Source organism: Corvus kubaryi, unplaced genomic scaffold (genome assembly GCF_017639235.1).
Source record: "Corvus kubaryi isolate FWS band 111438036 unplaced genomic scaffold, C.kubaryi_AGA036_p1.0 37353, whole genome shotgun sequence".
Lineage (NCBI taxonomy): Eukaryota > Metazoa > Chordata > Aves > Passeriformes > Corvidae > Corvus > Corvus kubaryi.
In genome coordinates this window covers 176802-196534 of record NW_024581115.1, presented here as the reverse complement: position 1 = coordinate 196534, position 19733 = coordinate 176802, and the positions used below count along the sequence as shown (strand labels likewise).

Here is a 19733-nt window from a genome sequence, read left to right as displayed (position 1 = left end):
TTTTCCCCATCTTTGTCAGCTTCTCTGTCCCCTCTGCTCCCGGGGACAGACCAGCAGCCCTCTTTATTACTGCCTTGGATGCACTTGTCCCCACACAAGGCAGAGAGTTTCCTAAGCTGGTTAGAGCTTGAACCACTCCAGAAGGGTCCCACTGCGAGACAGGCTGGGAGGGTGGTGAGAGCCCCAGGGAGCTCGTGAGTTTGGCTCAGGTTAATTCCATGAGGACAGCACTCACTCAGAGCTCTGAGCAGCACAAGTTCTCAGGAAAGACTCTTCTGCCCTTGCAGTGCTGTCTCATCGATTTGCAAAGTGAAACTGTGTCAGTCACACTGGAGACTTGGCTCTGCCTCTAGTTAAAAAATGAATAAACAAGGCAGTGCAGAGGATTTAAAGACAAGCTCTCCCTATGAAGAGCTGACTGCTTTGTGGAAACAGGTGATTTCAGCAGTCACGGCTCCTCTGCAAGGACTCAACAGGGCTTGGATTATGCCAGCCAAATAACAGTGTAAGAGGATGTTCTCTTTTGAAGCACACATTTCCAGGCTGGTGCATCACACAGGCCTCTTGGTGCCTCAGGACTCCACATCCCCGACCAGGACCGATACACTGGGAGCAGCAGAAATGAACCTGGATCAGTGGTGCCATTACCTGCAACAGGGCTTTTTGTTAACATATATATTTTCTGCTTCTCCTAGTGGGCACCTGACAATGATAAACACAGGAATGTTTGGGACAAGCCACCTCCACAGTGCTGATTCTGTCACAGCACATCTCCCAGAGCATCACCAACACAATGAAGTGTGGAGCTGTTAAGGTGACTGACTGGACTGATGGGTTGTTTCTTCCCAAACCTTCCACAGTCTGGAGGATTTTTCTTGACCAGGCCTGCTCACTCCCCTCTGTCTTTCATCTTCTTTTAACTTTCTTTCTTCACTGTAATGAGCCTTCATTCCAAGATCTCCTTTGATCTCCTGAGTAAAACATTAAAACAAAAAGACAACTACAGAAAAATCAGGGCAGTAACCAGAGGACAATGAACTGTCAGACTTGTCACTTCTGGTTTTCGTTCAGTGAAAAAATTGTTACATTTTTTGTCATTGCCCCAAAGAAGACCCTCATTTCATCTCACACTTTCAGGATTACACAGAAATATATTGCTAGTCTATTCATTTCAGAGGCAGAATCCATCTTTACTATGACTAACAGTTTAGTTGTGGAATTTCTCTTCAAACAATACCTGTCAGATCTAATTCTCCTTAACCATGGAAATGTGGTCCAAACACTGTGAGGTCCATTTCTAATGATCACCATTAGAGCTTTACACACAGTCCAGATCCAGGTTGACAGGGGCAGCGCCTGAGAGCCTTTGCAGTGTCTGCTTTGTCCTTTGCTGCTTTGTGCTCAATCTTTCATTTCAGCTTCATGCTTTTACTCTGTCATCAGACTTTGCAGTGACTCTCTTCCCGAGGAAATGGTGATTTCTTTTGCTATTACATTTAAAATTTAACTACAGTGTTTATTTCCTGCAATGGTGAGGTTTTTTTCAGCCTTCCCACTCAGCATGTTTGTGGCTGGTGAGAAAATAAATTACCTGTATAAATATAAATGCTCACATTTAGCTGAAACCTCCCATGCAAGCTACATTCTCATGACTGCTCAACTCTCTAATGGGAGCACTTGTGATTTAGAGTGGAACATTTCAAAGCATGAAGGCAATAAGCCCCACTTTTTATGATTCTTTAGACATGTCAAATTGCTTATTACCTCCCAAATAACCGCAGAAGTGATGTTTATTCTGCTTTCACCTATTCAGAAAGGCCTTGAAATTCTAACCAACAAAATGTCCTAGATTTTAAATCTGTACTGATAATTTATTGATTTCAGTTTGATTTCTAGTTTAATTGATGGGGTTCTTTTTTCTATTTGATACCTCTGTTTTTCTCAAATTCTGTTTCTTTTCCCTGTGCCTACCCTCTCCCTTGCACTAGATGGGCTGTACTCAGTCTGACAGCATCATCTCCCCTGCCCCCAAAAGCTGGGGCTCAAGAGAGTTCAATGATGAACTGCAGCACGAAGAACTTGAAGGGAACCAAGCTCACAAATCAGCAGGTGGAACAACACCGCAGAAAAGTAAATGAATGCTGAGGTTTATTAAGAACTGCTCAAAGCAGCGCCCCAGCATTAACAAAGAATTCACTACCCTGTGGGAGAGGGGAAGAAGCCATGGTGGGCAAGTTTACACTGCATTTAGGACACTGTTCTTTAAGAGTGGCGGAGGTCGGGAAGAGGCGGGCGAGCGCCGCAGGAACAAAAAATTCCCCCGGCTCAATTTATTGTTCGATGTGACAGAGTCGGGCCGGGACCCAGCCCGGTGCTGTCCCCCTGCAGTGCCCCCGGAGGCCACCAGGAGTCAGCCCGGGACCGGCCGCAGCTCCGGGACTCCGCGGCCGGCACCGGCCCCGCCCGGCCCCGTGGATCCGCCGCGGAACGCGCACGGAAACCCGCGTTACACCGGCAAACATGCGGTGCCGCTTGGCTGGGAAGGGAAGAGGAAAATAACAGTGAAGAGGAGGAGGGGACTTGATTCAAGCATTTCTGTGTGTCACCCCTAAAGCCTCTGCTCGGCAATAGGAGAAATATTCCAAAGTTACCCCCAACTGGGGGTGGGTACGGCTCCTCCCGAACATGCTGAGTGGAAGCAGGATGCAGGGGAACTGCTCGCATAGGGAATGCCACAAGGGACTTGGGCATGTGCCATCCCAATGGAATTTCCCCAACAAGGAATGCCACAAGAGACCTGGGCTTTTGACATCCCGATGGAACTGCCTGGACAAGGCCTGGCAAAAGGGACCTGGGTATGTGACATCCCCTTAAGTAAATATTTACCAACACACCTCATTTTCTATTTTCTGAGCTCAACCTGGTGACAACACAGAAATCTCATTTTTTGTTGTTTTTTTTAATAATGTATTGCTTGAGCTCCAATCTGAGCTTTGATTTGTTCAGTAACAGATTCAAGACTTATTTCCCAAATATTTCCAGTGGGATAAGGAGGCTTGTTTGGCACATGCTCATATCAGGCCTTCTTGTGTAGCTGTTTACTCATGGGCCCATTTACCTTGTCTTCACTGGCAACATCTGCTGATCTATTGTCCCATACTCTGAAATACTTTCCTTATCTGCAAGACAAAACAGAAGGGCTCAAAGCAGTGCACAGCACTCTGAGAAATGGACAGTTCACATGTTTCCGTAGGGCAAACAACTTGTGTTAGACTAAATCCAAAATAATTTAGGATTATTCCAGACAAGAGACAAGCTGAAAGAGAGCAACAAACTCTTCCACTGCTGCTCCATCATGCCCAGATGATAACTGAAGACTTCCCAAGTCCCAGTTTTTTCCCAAGCTTTGCCAAAAACTAAGAAGGGTTTGTGGAGGAACTTTTACCTTTGTAATTTAGTAAAAGACTTATGTGAATGCAAGCACTCCCCCACTCACTTCTTAAAGCAATTTAGTGCATCTACCTGCTGTTAAATGGGTTCATGACTCCAGATCTAAGTGCCTGGAATCTGTTGCAGAAAGGTCATCTCCCAAATTCAAATCCATATGATGGATCTGTGGCTCATCACAAATAAAAAACTTCACAGGCATTCATTGCAACATGAATGTGCAAAATCCAGTGCAAAGTTCAACTCAGAGTTTTCTTTATTAAAATACCTTTTCACATTCCTTATACTAATGCATTTGCATGGACACTCATGGGATGCTGAAAGAACATTTGTCAACAGAAGAGTGCTATGAAGTCAGTCAGTTGTGACAGGCTCATGATACAAACAACATTTGCACAGGGAACAATAAATTAGAGATATTAATCAGTAACTGGAGCTTGAAATTTTAAACATTTGGAATGGAGGATATAAACCCCTTTTGTGTTTCTTGCTGGTTTTGCACCTTTGATGCAATGCTTAAAGCAGTAATTATATATGTATATACAAACCCATGGCCTCTTTTTCACTATTTTCTAATTAAAATGAGAACCTTCTTACCCGTAGCCCAGGTGTTGTAGGAATTTAATCTGCAGTAAGAAAAGGAGAGCAACTGCAGTGTCAAAGGCCAGCTGGTTAAGGGGTTGGGGACAGTATTTTTTCTCTTTTGTTTAGTGTTCTTTTTTTAAACTAATACAGCCAAGATAAACATGGGCTGCAGGATTAGATCTGTGTCCAAACTGGATCCATGTTAGTGGTTTATCATATTACAGAGAAAAAGGATAGGCATGGAATTCCATACTGGACAAACTGGGCACAAGTACAACTTCAGATCTCTCCTAAAATCAAAGGAGTAAGGATTGTATATAACAGGATTTTCAGGTACAAACTCATTGACCTGGGTATATTATATCCACTCAATGAAGACATCATAGAATCCAAAGTAACTGTGACAGACAATCATTTCTTGAAGAACCATCACATCACATTAACCAACAAGCATCAGAACTTTTAAAGGGGAAAAGCAATTTAGCGAAGAATAAAGACTGTTTGTGCCTCTGATAGAAGCACTTGGTAAATTTTGAATTTCTAAACAGTCATTCAAGTTTTTAGGGAGCCCAGAGCTCACTCTTCCCTCAGGCCCTCCCTGCAGTGTCACATCCCTGTGGGTTATAACTGAGCTGGCTCCAAGCCTGGTAGCAGTCCAGCTGCTGCAGCACAGGGAGCTCAGCACAAGCTGCAAGATCATGTCAAGGTACATCCATGGCTGGCCAGGCTGTGCTGAGCTCTGTTCTGCCACAGTAGTGTCACTGATAACCAACTTAGCAAGTTTAAAGCAAGCTTAGATATTTCTATGTCCTACTGGTATCACCGTAGTTGCTGCATTGTAGAAATGTACTTCCTCAGCTGTAGCTCCCCCTTTGTTTCCTTAGAGCATGATGCATTGGAGGCAAAAAAGGCAAAATTGGAGGCAAAAAAGGAGAAATTGCAGATGAGAACCTGGGTCAGTGGTTTTAAGAGCCACTTTTCTATGAGAATTTTTATTCGTAATTTTTTTCCAATAAATGCTTTAGGAACATCTCTATTGTTCCTCCTAAGGAAATAAACTTTGAAAAGACGAGTCTGGCAAACTCCTAAGTAACTGCTGCAAAGCCTTTGAAACATTTGCAACGTCTTCCATCTTGGCTTGTTTTCTTCTCCCAGCTGATCTTTGAGGTGACTGTTCTAGGTAGCATCAGGATGCCCATATATTCTCTGTTGGCAAAAAGAGCAAAAGACAAAAACCCAAGGTGTGAGTATAACTGTGCCCCTACCCTCTGTCCTGTAACACATTCCTTAGAACCCTCTACAGTGAGCTAATAAATACTCACTGTTCTCTGGGGAGATGTAAGTATTATCTTCATCAGATAGAAAAAGAAGTAAAACAGTGGGAGATCTAGAGTAACAATTACGAGCTAGACCACAAAACTGTTAATCACCAACATCTGTAAGTGGGTGCTTACTGATAAAAGTTGAATTTTTAAGGGAGCTGCTGGCACGTAACACATCTGGAAGTCAGATCCCTTATTTACTAGGAAATATTCATCTGCCACAGTCAGACCCCAGCTTCAGTCCCAGGAGAATGAAAACCTTTCCCTAAGGGCTGGGATCTCACAGGGAGCAATGCAGCATCTGACTTCTGGACACCATGTTCCTGCAAGAGCCGTGCCAGAGGTGATCTCCAGCACACAGCAGGGCCAGAATCCTGGCACTGAGAAGCACAGAAGGCAGATGGAGCAGTCCTCTACACCAGCCAATGGGAACAGGCAAAGAGAGATCCCAAACTTCATTGTTTTTACATTATGTGACAGAAAAAATTCTGCCCACTGGGGATTCACAACTGTCAAGTCTTTCCTGACATTGGTTGCCAAAGTCTCCCTCCAACAAATTTCTGCTCAGGGTACATGGTGGCCTCCAACCTAACAGTTTAATCTGTCAGCACCGAGGCGCCTAATTCCTTTTGTGGACTTACCCCCAAAGGATTTGCCCCATGAGTCAGAGGAATTCCTGGTTTATAATTCAGTGTTTATTTCAGAGTATCACCTTCTTTTTCATATCCTGACTGCCTGAAATCTCCCCTCCCCCCCAAATTTAAATGGACACATCCTTCATCTTCCTTTCCTGTCTGAAATTACTGTGCCATGTTACTGTGCACGGTTAAACACAGACCAGGTGCCCCTTTGGAGCTGGCAATGTGAATTCCTTTAATACTGAGAAAATACTTTTGGGATCAATTAGGTAAGATGAGAAAGTAGCTGAATAACACCTAGACATTCATCCAAAGAGCTGTAAATTGTACAAGTTTCTGTCTCAGAGGGCACATGCTGAGGTTGGACAAATAGGCAGCTAAAAGTACACGATGTCCTCACGTACTGCCAGTCCTCCTGAACCCCTAGGACAGAACCAAACAAACAAATACACAGAGACATCTAGGAGGTAGCAGGAGAGGAGGAGATATGAAGTCAGAACGTGCTGAGGTAAATTTGACACAATACCAATTAGTGTTTGGCGAAGTGGCTATCTCATTGTCAAGATATTTCCTTCAATATGTTTTCAGAAACTGGAACCATTAAATAACTTAGAAAGATTGCCAGCTCTGATTTCAGGAAGGAAACCTCCTCCCAGTTCCTCTCTAAATAATTCATTTCTTTTGCAAATACTTCCTATGGATGGCATTTAAGATACAAATTTCTGAAACAGAGGAGATGGAGGGAAGCAACCCCTGACATAAAACTTAAGGTTCCTTTCTAAATGGCCTAAAAATCCAAGACATTCAGGTTCAAGGTACTCTGGACTGCAAATCAGTCACAACCTGTACTGCAGCTGGGTCTATAACTATATAAATAGTTTGAGTAATTCAAATTTTGACTGATAATTTTTCTAATGCACCACCTTTCTTGACATAATACAAACACTTTCAATACACCTCTGTCAGTACACAGTGTTTACTAAAAGCCTGAACTCAATTTTGTGATGGTCTCTCAGTGAAGAAGAAGCAAAGTTCCTAAATTTCCCTGCTGGATTATATTTATTCTGAGAGAAGCTATGTAGGGGCAAATGCACAAAAGCAGGACTAGCAACCATTAAAATGATTTGCTACATCTTCCTTCTCCACAGTGCAGTTTTCTGTTCTGCCTGTGACGTCTGGAAGAGCAATGCAGAACTGAGTGTTAACAGGCTTTATGTGAGTGGTGGGACCCGTGTTATTGGAATTTAGGGAGTTGAAACAACACTGGCATCTGATGAGTCTCCACCACATTACTGAAATAAAAAGGCTGCATATCCTCCCTGAAAACAGAGCTTTTAGCAAAACACTCCTCTGCTGCGGTCCTTTGTCTCACACGTCTTGAACATCTATTACTTCCTAAGCAGAGTCGAATTCTACAAGTTTCTTGACAGGCCACTCCAGCTAATGATCCATCTGGCATTCTATGTGATTTAGATGCCAGCTGACAAGCCGGACTCCTGAAGGTCCCCTTCCACTCACAAAGTAAGGGAGCAGCAGATCAAATGCAACTTCACCTCTGAGCCAAGCACTTAATTTGGATATCAAGAAGCAGAACAGCTGAGGAGGAAGTTTAAGCCACTTGATCACTTTATAAGGAGCATTTTCCTTTTTAAGAGTAGGATCAACAACTCCTCATTTGGACCAAACCTCTGAGATACATCACAGTTAAGCATGTGTGAAAACGAGCTACTGAAAAAAACCAGTTGTGAGAAAATGATGATAAAAAGCACCTTAGTAGCGCCCTGCCTCTTCTGTGCTCATTTGTGTGGCCTGTAAAGTGTTGAGAGGCAAATAGAGGGAATGGAAAATCTATAAAGAAATTCATCTGTCCAGTCCAATTTTAGGTCACTTATTTGGAGAGTTCAAAAGAGGGATGGTGCTGCTTTTTATTGGGAACAGAAGTGGGAATTTAAGAAGCAGAAGACAAGGCTCTGTTCTTTTGCTATGTCCTTTAAAGCACTAATAATTTGAAAAAGGGAATAGTTACTATGTTAATATATGAACAGTATACCTAAGGAGGGGACAATGTCTCAGACATGAACTGAATAAAGCAACTTCTAGGAAAACTCAAGCAAGATGTGCAAGTGTTGTAAAACTGACTTTTCTCTGGGATGTTTCTGAAAATGAGATTTGTTTTACAGAATAACAAGTTTTATTACCCTTCTACTGTTAACATGAGAGTAATAAAAGAAACACAAAAAACCCACTGCCCTCAGCTGACACTTTTTTCCCTTGGGTCTGACATTACTTCATAGATGTCTGGTTTAGCAAGCTTTAATAGCCCAATTAATTATGAAAGTGATTCACATAGGGTGGTCAGTGTACTGACTTTCTATTATACTTCCATGGAGAGCTATTTTACTCACTTTTGGCCACAGGAAAACAAAAAAAATCTTCATGTCCATTAGAAATTATGTAGGCTGTGGATAAAAGAAGACAAAACCTCCTCCCTGAGCTTACACTTCATGTCTGTCACAGCCACCCTTGACCATTTTTTCTTTTGTGTCGGACAGGGACAAACTTTCTTCTGCCTAACTCTCCAAGATATGCCTGGCATAACCCAGGGAAGGCTTCAGCTCAACACATTTTTAGATAACTGAGAGCAAAGAATAAAAACAAACCTTTAAACTAAGAGAGACAATGACACTATAAACCCTCCTGGCCTGTGTTAATATGAGTCTGTTTATTGTAACACAATCCGTGACCTTCAGTGCACTGCCAGTGTCTGTAAATAATACAATGGGCTGCCTGTGTATCCCATGGGGATGGGAGTGCTGATGGAGCCTTTCAAAACTCAAATGGATGCCATAAGCTGACGTAGACTGTGCTATTGTGATTCTTATTTATGAGTCTCTCCTTTTTTCTTTTTAAGTACAAGCTCTGAAGCCACGAAGTGGGTGGCAGAAAAAACAACCATCTGCTTAGTCTGAGTTGGATTTGATAGCTTATCTAACATTCATAGAAGTACTCCTGAAATGTGAGTTCCCTGCCTCTCAGATCTCCTGAGAGCAGAGTAACAGCTCATTCAACATATTTCTTCTATTTAAAAAAATTCCATATTTTGTCACTGGTTTCTTAGCACTAAGAAGCTGTTCACCACCTACAGAACCTTCACAAAACTCCACATTTTTTAGCTGAGATCCTCCATATACAGATGGTACTATTACCACTTCTTGGTTAGAACAATGTAGCTGTGACCCAGCAATGACCCAGCTTTGTACACTGCAATAAAAACTGTTTGCCTTCAAAATTTCTTACAAGGTCTCAGTTTAGTGCCAGCCCTTGGAGTCATCCCACCTGCTCTACCAGTCGATGAACACAAACCCAGGAGGAAACAGTCACAGACAGTGAATAAAAGGGACTCACTGAACTTTGGGCTGATCACCATTCCTGCTTGGTTCAACTGCTCACACCTTAGGAAGGAGCTCACCTCTCTGGTCATTTCAGTCACAGGGTGTGTGTGTGAACAGACACATCCCAAGCAGATTCACTGGCACTGAACAGCCTGGAGACTGACACATGGGACTCGAACAGCAGCTCTGTCCCCAGTGATACACTTACCAGTTTAGCAGTTTTCCTGTGCAAATCTCCAGTGCCTCAGGTCTATCAGGAACAGCAGCCATCCCTCATCTTGTGCCATCCTGCCAGCATTTTTGGCACAGATCTAAAGCTGTTCAGGTGCTCAACATGAATAATGAGCAGATCATTATTTCTGCACCAGCACCACCAAACTCCAGCCCCTTCCACAGACTTCTAAAACTGACCATTCCATAAATACAGGTTTGAAAGCCTGATTCATAAAAATACTTACAAAGGGACTGTCCCATATCTGTCCTGCAAAGGTCCTGAGCAACAAATAAACCGTATCAGCACTTGAACACCATCTCACCAGATACACAATCATCTCAACTCATGTCACTATCTTTAAATGCATAAAATGTATACTTACAGAATGCCTGTTTTCCATAGAATCTGCAAAATAAAATACAATGTATAAATTATGAAGTGGCACCTTGCAGAGTGACCAGTTTTATGTTCCAGAAAATACAGGTTTAGGTATTTCAGCCTTTTTGTTCACTTTGCAATGATGTAAAATTCCCACCTACATCTAAGGTTAAAGCTCTGGATTTTAAGGAGTATCCAAGTTCTAGTTTAATCCAAGTACAGGGGTGAGACCAGACATTTCAAAGACCACACTGAACAGGACCTGTTTGGCAGCTTTCCTGATCATGGGTTAGAGCAGAAGTCTCTACTGAGGGCACAGTCTGTTACTGGACAAAAGAGAGTCTTCCTTTTAGAGGCAAGTTCTCATCAGCATTTTACTTCCTAATCCAGTTCCTTGCCAGGAAAATAATGTATTGCAGAAATCCAGTAGAGGATACAATTTTCAGGGCTAAATAACCTCTTGCAAAGACACCTGACATTTTATTAAAAAAAAGTTGCTTGTTCCCAATGAAAAACCTGAGGGCCAGCAAGCTCTTTCTTTTTAGGGTCAATGAACTTTCAAATTGGATCATAGGCTTTTTTCAAAAAAAAGTGGATTTAGCTATTCAGAAATGTCACAGAATACATTCAAATACCAAAAACATAAATATTTCTTTCCTCTCTGAAAGTAACTCCAGTTTTAGGTGGGCACTTCAAGTCTTGTTAAAAGTGTTTGTCTGTATGCTCTGTTGAGATATTTCACATGTGACAAAAGTAACTGCTGAATCTTGAAGGGCATTTTCTTGAAAAGTGTATCAGATTCACTGGAGAGAGGCTGTGTGAAGGAAATTCATCTTATGTTCAAAACAAAGGGGTTGGATTGGGGGGGGTTAATCTTCCCAGTATTTTTTTTATAAATGGGGGTTAGTTTCTGAATCTATGTTTTTTCTAATTATGTACTTTTTAAATAGCAAAATAAAAAATCATCTTCCATAGGCAGAACACACGTAAATTTTGAAAAGTTCCTGAAATCACTAAATGAAGGATATTATGCAGAGTACTACTACCATTATTAGACCCTAATAAAAGTCTTTTAGAAACTCCCTTGTCAGCCAGGAGAAGTAACAAGGAAACTGAACACAGGTGAAGGTCTCTGGCACAGTACATTCTGAATATTCTACCCAGAACTTTTAGCCTAAGCAAAGGATTAAAAACTGAGGTGACTACAGCACTTGACACTAGTGCATTAACTCAATTTCAGTATAAAATTGATCTCAGTGTTTGGCAAGATTGATCCACATATGTTTAGACATTAGGAAACAAAATAAGAAGTTACATGGAACACACACAAAAGCTTTTTTGTGTCCTGAAAGCCAACAGAATTGAACAAAACCACTGCTGACCCAGTGCGACATCAAAGCTTGGCTTTAAGTGGACAAAACCATACATAAGGCTTATGAAGTGAGGCATTAACAAGCTGTCGTTTAGTCTCTGTCACAATGTATTGTTCTCGGAGGAAGGAGGAAATGAATTTTGTGTAAATTCCAGACTTCAAACAACGGGATGTTGGCTACCCAAAGCTCCGAGGTCACAGTGACAGCTTATCCCATCTCCTTGTTACCTGTCACCCACATCCAGAGCAGTGGGGGTTTCTAGCTGAGTGTCACAGCTCTGCCAGGAAATGTCACACTGTGTCCTGGGTAGTGCTGCTGCAAGGCAGGGTGATTTTTACCCGGTACCACTCAGGGGAGCCAGCAGGTAGCCACTAATAAAAAGCACAATGATACAGTGCTTTTGCTGATTCTTTGTTATGTCATCTTTGCTATGTCAATCTTTTCACAATCTTTTTATTTCATTCTTGTTAAAAAAAAAAAAAAAAAAAAGAGGTAGTTTTACTTTTTTCCTGGTTTTACTGAAGAACAGAGAGATTTTTCATAATACCTGGCTTTCTCTTACTGCCAAAAATGCAGAAATGAGAAATGTTGGATTCTAGACACACAAAAGAATTGGTCAAGCTTCTGTAGCAGGGCAAAAAACAAGCTCCATGTTTTGTAAAAGGAATCAGAGCTGAAGGTCTGATACTGGTGATTTCTAAAATATTCCCAAGTCTAAAAAAGTAGGTGGTTTTATGATCTTGTGATGGATCTAAAGTCTTGCTATTGCTTCCAGTTGATGGGATTTTAAATTCAAAGAACACATTTTTACAAAGGAGTACATATAGCAGGAACTTAAGACATCCCCACCTGCTCTACCATTTCTTGTTGCTAGAGGTTACGGAGAGGAGAAAATGCGCCAAAATAGCTGCAATTGTCAACCCACCTCCAACCCACCTCCAGCCCTGGTGAAAGCCAATATGTCAGAATGAACCGAAGGTGCTGAACTGCAGACACACACAACATTCTGCCAAGCCCTTTACTGGATGGAGCCGTAGCTTCCATCAGGGAATCTTGGCAGGCAGCTTGGGAACAGCTCTGACATGGGGCATGCACGTAATCCAGCTCTGTATCAAAGGTTCAAGCAAAAAGCTCCCTGCATATTTGTGCCTTACTGAAACCATTTGGCATTGCCTGATCTTTAGCTGAAGCTATTGTAAGCATTTGGCTCTGGAATCAATGTCTCACAGATCCAGGCTTTAGTCTAGAATATGTCTAGAAACCTAAAGATCCAAAGAGTTTTTATATTGGAGAGGGGACAAGTTATTTGCATGGGTTTGGACTGCTTGCAACTATCATGTGCTCATAATACCTGAGTTCTGAACAACACAAGGAATCCCCAGACCCTGTGAGTTCTTTCTATGCTGGAAAAGGATTCAGTGGGAAATTCTGGCTAAGATGTAGGTGTTAAGCCTGAGGCTCAGTAGCAGGAAAGTATTTGAGCAGATATCCTGATTGCTAGAGCTGATTTCAAATAGGTTTGTTCCAAACCTCTGAATGCAATGGGGATTTCTCATGCCTCTTTCCACTGGGATATATTTATTTTTCCATAGTACACTGTTGGTTGCTGTAGGACTCTTAGAATTTCCTGTCTCACTGCTGCAATTGCTTCCAAGTGACCAATTCATTTTTCCAGACTTAGCAGCATAAAGGCTGGCTCTGCATTTTGTTTGCTGGATTTCCAGTTTCCTAATAAGAAATTGGGAATTGTTATCTTGCAATGACGATGAGCTCAGTCCAGTGCACATAAGATCAGTGCAGAGACTGTCACTGGCTTCTGTGAGCTTTGGGTCTGACACACAACAAAGACAGAGTTCATTGAAGGACCAAGAATGTACCAGTAACATCATCTTCAACAGGAAGTGTCCTGGAAAAACATAAGGAAATCTGTGAGCTGGAGTTGGTTCTAGTTCTTCTCAGCAACATGAACAGGACTGTGCTACCCCGAGAACTGGGATCAATGCTGAGGAAAGGGCTGGAGCTGAGATAAAGAACCGGCATGGAGATACTTGGGCTTCCTGCCCCTACTGCCTCTTGGGAAGATGAAAGGTGTGATGGAAATAAATCATGCCTGAACGAGCCTCCACCCAGGCAGCTAAACTCATGTGTGACACATCCTGACCCTCCCTCAGGAAGAGCTGCCAGCCTGGACTGCTGGACTCAGCACAGGCAAGGGAGGCAGCAGGGCCACAGCCATTTTATCACTCTTGGCAGTCTGTTGATTTAGAAAATTGCCTGTTTTGCTTAAGTTTTGGACTATAGCACTTCTTTCTGAACAAAAAGCAGCAACTTTGGGACTGGGCTGGATATTCCTTTGGCCTTTTCACAGAGCAACCAGAGAAAGCAGAACTTTAAAGAAATTAGTTCATCCTGGTAAGCCTGAAGGACTTTTAGACAAAGGTCTTACTGACCTGAGTGGCACTAACTATGACCATCCCCCAAATTGCCATTTGGATGTAAGGTCTGATTTAATGCTGAGGCTTGAAATTTTTTGGTATTTTATGTAAAATACTAAAGTAACAGCCCATTGCTCTAGAAAAGGCTTTAAAACAATACCTGGGTGAACATCCTGAATACTAAATATGTTTCTGAATTAAACTAACCTTTCAGTAACAATGCAAGGACAACTTCTTCTCTCAGAGTTGCTTGCAGAGACAAAGTGATCAGCATCCTCCTTAAACTCTCATTACAGCAGAGGAAATCCAGCATCCAAGCAGAGACTGACATTATTTGACTTTCAATCCAAATATACCTGACTAGACTGGAATTTCACAAATCACCTGCTTTTCCCACTGTAAATGAGTTAACTGTAATTAACCACATGCAAGTCTTCTGGGATTTGAAATGTGCATTTGACAGTTTTTTTCTGTCCATCTTTAATGTAAAACCAGCTCCTGAGTCCTGGCACTGAGAACGAGGAAAACAGCACAGCAGGGAGGATGGGGAGTCTTATCCACAGTGTGGTGGAGGCACTCAAATGGTAAGAACAGGAGGTAACAGCCAGCACCAGGAAAATAAAAAGAAAAGGAATAATGACAGATGCTCAGCACTCTGCCAAAGGCCTGGGGCTTGGTAAAGCTCAACTGTTATCGGCACTATGGATTCATAGTGCAGATTTTGGATAAGGACAAGCAGTAGCTATAGAACTCAAAATACAAAAGTTGGTTACTGCTATGGCATCTGCCTTACTGGGGATAGCAGTGAGAGTTGTCAGAAAAAATGAAGAGGAAAAATGTTTTAGCTCAGTCACAAAGAATTGCATCAGACAGTTCTGACAGTACTGACAGTTCTGCAGCTTCCTCTCTAGTGCACACAATTTCTGGAATGCACAGACAACCCCTTCATATGACAAAATTTCTTATGAAGCACTCAATTCTAATTAAACAATAGTTACCTACAAAACAAAAAAAAAAGTTACATAGGTCTTAGGGGTTAAATCTGTCAAACTGTGTAGCTGACACCACATGTGATTTCCCCAAGGACACGTTTGTCTGAATCATTGCCTTCCTGAAGTAGGTTGTGCTCCTGGGCTTTTGCTCAAAAATCTCAAAGAACAGAATGGTAAATCAACTTCTGCACCCACTAGTCATGTTCAACATCTTTCACAATTGGCATCATTTAATACACTTATATTAATATATATAAGTAGATAATTTCATAGGGATCCTCCACTGCATTTACACTTTGCCACCTCACAATCACACAGCCTATTAAAAAATCAAAGGTGGTGTTACATTAACTGTAATGTAGCACTGCATTGCTGGGTGATGCACTGCTTATCTAATTGAAACACTTTTCCTGTGTATCAGTCAGGAAAAACAGACGTGATTGAAACAATAAACTGGTACTATGTTCCCAAGAATAACTGAAATGGTAGAATGTTATGTATAAAAGAGCAGGTGGACTGCAAGATTAAGGGGTGTTTGCAGATCATCTGGCCAATTCAGCTCAGTCTTTCAATCATATCCCATTTTACTGCACTTCCCACTTTATGGTATTACAGCCTTTTAAGCGCTCTTTGAATTTCAGCTCTGTTGTACCAACCTGGAGTTTACATCCTTCTGGTATATAACACATTCAGTTGTGCCAAAACCAGGGCTGGTGGATGGTGTGATAGTCACCCTCACACCTGGGCAGAGCAGGTGAGGGTTTTGCAGCAGCTTCTGCAGCTTTTTATAGGTCCAGTTCACACTCACCAGAGAACATTTCAGAGCATTTGTAGCCTTGGGGTTCAGCCCTAAAATAAACTATGTTTTTTCTCATGGTGGTCCTGCATGAAGCGCCTGGCCACACTCTTAAGTGTGAAAGATATTCTGATTTTCACTGCAAGGCTGTGGAAAATGAGTACAGCACACAGGCACAGGCACCAAGGATTCCAAAATTCCTTTGCCACTGTTGTCACTCTCTAAACACATTGCCTTAAACAGATGACCTAATCTCTCTGTTTATTCAGCTGTAAAAAGGAGATAAAAATTGTCATGTAAGTCCTCACAAGGGAAAATTAAGTAATGTTTTCTAAAGTACGTGGAGACCCTCACATAAAAGATTCCCTAGAGACAGAATATTGTGTCAGAGGTGGGAAGTGCCTTATAAAATAGAAAAAATAGAAAATTAAAGCACAACAATCAAAAATTAAAAATGGCACACAACAAAGCCTGAATGAGGACAAAATGTTAACTGTTTGCAGCCCTAATCTTTACAAATCTAGACTTCCTAACACAAAAAGAGGAGAGGAAATCCTTTCCAGTTTAGACTTAGACAAAGTATGATGAAATAACCTCCTTTTAAGTCACTGTTTCTGAACTTATTAGTGCCAGAACATTTATAGACAGTAATTGCCAGCAAGCTGCTACTGCCCACACATGTCTGTGTTAGAGCTGGTGAAATGATCATATTGCTTTAAAGGCTTTTAGAGTCTGTTGTTGGAGGCTTTATAGATATTTGCTGGAGTTACATCCAAAGCCAATGGAATATTTTATAGCATGGGACAAACATGCTCAATTAAGAGACAAATATTTCTCCTGAGCAGTTTGAGGTAACAGGATGTAGAATCCTGATCCCTAACAGGGCATGTTCAGCTCTAGATTCAGATCCAGATATGGCCCAACTACTCAGTAGATACAGCACAAATGGGCTGATGAAGAAGACGTTACAAATATTAATAGCACTGATTTATGAGGAACCATGAAGGTGTCATACAATTTATCAACTCCTGGGATTTTGTAGCTGCACTTTGGTATGCTCCCATGTGACTTGCAGCTCCTCTTTTTTATGGCACTTATCTTCTAAATACTCAGTCTAAGTATTATCTTGTAAAATATTCAGTTACAAATTTATCCCTAACCTCTACACAAACGTTTCCTTAAAGTGTTTAATTTTTTCACTAGCTTACTTACCATTATTAGTTTTTCTGATTTCACTATAAACTGTTTCAGTCCCCTTCTGTTCAGGAGCTGGAAAATGTATTGGCACAAAATCAATTTATTTTCTTTTTTTGTTGTTGTTTGTTTGTTTGTTTTGTTTTTTGCTTGCCTTACGAAAAGCTCCTTAAACAAACAGAACACACTGTTTTAGTTTCAGAGGAAGTAGCTACATAAGCAGCAATGAGCCTGTGGAATCTGTGTGAAAAAGCAAGTACAACGCCCTCCCCAAACCCAGCCTGTAAGGGTCTGAGAGAAAGATATCTTCTTCTATATAAAAATGATGATGAAAATCTGCTTCCCTTTCTAAATTTGACTTGAACATTCTAATAATCTTCTTCTAAACTTGAATCAATGCTGCTTTAATTTCACAGAGACATCTACCACTAGAGAATAGTTTCTCTGGATCACTTTGAAGAGCTTCTTCAATCTCTTCTAAGGATTTACAGATCCTAGCCCTGAGGAGATCTATCACTTAGAAGACTAACTACAACCCCTTTTGGCAACTAGCCTGATTAAATGTCAAAGGCACAAAAAAAAATATTTAAATTGCTGTGTTTTGTGAAATGTCTCAGAAGAATATTTGCAGATTTCACACAGCACAGCTTCCATTTAGTGCTATCTAGGAAAGGTCTCCTTTTGGACAGAGCCTTGTCTAAAGGCCTGAAAATAGCAAGAATCATTTTCTCTGTGGTCAGCGTAAACTTCTGGCTAGTAGGAGATTAGAACAATCTACTGGATTTATTGTATGGCTGTGGTTTAAAAATCCCTGGGCAATCAAAGTGCTCCAGAACTGTGCATTAAAAACCACTTTCTTCACTTGCTGTAAAGGCCTGTGCTGGCAGGGTCCAGGAGTTTGCTGTTCACGGATCTCAAAGCGCTTCAGAAACACTCATTCATTTCAGTTAAACTGAGTCTCTTAGAAAACCTCAGAATTCTACCAGTATCACCTCCAATTTCTGTGGACCTTCAACAAACCAAGTTAGATTTCTCTAGTTACAGTTAAATTTTAAAAAAGAATTAAATTGTTGTTTCCTCTCTCCAAAAAACTGGGAAGAAATTCACATCTCTGGATACAGAATCCTGTACTTTAGCTATTAAAAGCCCACAATATTTAAAGAATTCAGACATAATGATCTGCAGTCTCAGAGTTAGGACTGTTACTGTTCTGCACTGCCCTGAAGAACCCAAGTGTCTCTGGCACCATATTCTGATTTCCCAAAGCTAATTGCATTTGTTTTTTTAAATTCTGTTCAGCATCCTTTAAATGCTGCAAGCTAACACATCAGAATAGAGTTGCAAAACTGCTATTAATTTAAACAATAGCAGCTACACTTCTCCAAGTGTATAATCACAGCTTTCAAACTTGCAGCTTTGGCATGAACTTTCTTTGCAAAATAATTTGAAAATCTCGAGGCATATTTCATATGCTTACAGACCATTGCTTAAATGATCAATTCAGTTGCCAGTGAAGTAAGAATTAAACTTCTTGGAATTTTAATAAAAGGTAGCTCATTTTGTTTAGGACTCTTTTTTAGCAGTTAGTCCTAAATCTACTCCTATTGACTCTGTGCAAAGATTTGGTTGGAGGCATTTCCTTAGTTTGCTTTTTATTTTTATCGTGCCCATTTCATTATATTGAGATATAATGCCACTGCCCATGTTATTTCCTTTGTTAATCTTCCAAAAGTCATCTTTGATGACTGAATAGCACTGAAAAAATGTGCCAGGAGAAATAACTTGGATCATTTGACATTTTGTTCCCACTAACTGTATAATGTTTCCACCCTGCAGATAACCAGATATAAAAGAAGGAGAATATTCTTACTCAGCCATGCTTAACAGTTTCTCCCTTGTCACTTTAGGGATACTGCCTGATCTTACTTTAGCCCCTGCCTTTGGTTTTGCTCAGATTAACAATAAAAGGTCTGAATCACCTTGCCATCTTTTTTCACAACTAAACTTTAGAAAAGACAAGCACTATATTTTTGTCAAGCATACAAACTTGGTAAGTATTGAATTTAATAATTCCAGAAAGAAGTATTCCAGAAATTACCAGCTAGCTCAGACATGACTGCAAAAACAGGGTGAAGCGGTGTTTTCAAATGTAAGGAATTCTTTACTGAGAAAGACAAGATGTACATCCTTCTACAATAATTTCAACTTGTTTTAAAGTGACATTCAATCAATCCCAATTCCCAGAAGAGACATAAAGGCAACTCTTACAGCTTAGATACTGCAGTATTTATTGCAGTAGCCTTTCACAGTACACAAAATTTGATTCTCCTGCTCCTGAGAACATTAGTATTGACATTGACAACAGTGGCAGGAGGAACAAATGATTAAAAAGATAAATTAATTTGAGGTTAGGCCAGAGAGATCGAAGAAATCTGGAGTTCCTCGAAAGGCAGAAGGAATCAGACTCTATGTGTAGCTGCTGGATGAGCAATGTGTGCCCAGAGAAAAGGTGATTTGCTTTGTCTTCATTCAGAATATAGGAGGAAGCAAAAGAGGCATAAAAGGGATTTGGAGCAAGGTGATAATCTGAAAGGTCTGTTCCCTAGGAAGGGCTGGTCATACCCACAGACAAACATGGAAGAATATTATGACTGGAAACAAAACCTTACAATAACACCAGCATAGCAGAAGTATAGGTAGCAGTCCTGTGGCCAAATTCACTCTGTGGGCATATATGACCATTACAAGGGAATATTAAGAAACTTGGCTTTGCTTCTCTTTTCCCAAGAATAAATCTCATCCTGTTTTCATTGTGATAGGCAGTGCAGAGCTCAAGAAATAACAGTTTCATACAACTCCTTCTATTTAAGCAGCATCCTCAGGATGCTTTCAAAGAGGAACACATTAAATACTTGTAGTGCCATTTCCATTACCAAAGCACTCAACAGTGTCCTGGGGCAGCAAAGG

The 19733-nt window shown here is 41.0% G+C and overlaps 1 protein-coding gene across 26 annotated transcripts in view; it reads right to left on the bottom strand.

Moving 5' to 3' along the window:
* Window positions 1–3685: 3685 nt before the first annotated feature.
* The window catches only part of PECAM1 (platelet and endothelial cell adhesion molecule 1), a 31787-nt gene continuing 15739 nt past the window's right edge, over window positions 3686–19733 (bottom strand). For 2 of the 26 annotated variants that reach the window (XR_006016699.1, XR_006016701.1), the window contains 5 exons: window positions 16785–16841; window positions 9981–10003; window positions 9843–9876; window positions 9593–9701; window positions 3686–5238 (listed from right to left, as the gene is read on the bottom strand). Coding sequence is in view for 21 of the 26 variants with exons in the window: in XM_042032277.1 (XP_041888211.1) it covers window positions 5237–5238; window positions 9981–10003; window positions 12880–13255; window positions 16785–16841 (458 nt within the window). In the remaining 5 variants the exon portion in view is untranslated. Of the gene's footprint in view, window positions 5239–9592; window positions 9713–9842; window positions 9877–9980; window positions 10004–12879; window positions 13256–16784; window positions 16842–19733 lie in introns of those variants that run through there. The other 24 variants (XR_006016700.1, XR_006016703.1, XM_042032277.1 and 21 more) reach the window with 18 other exon arrangements.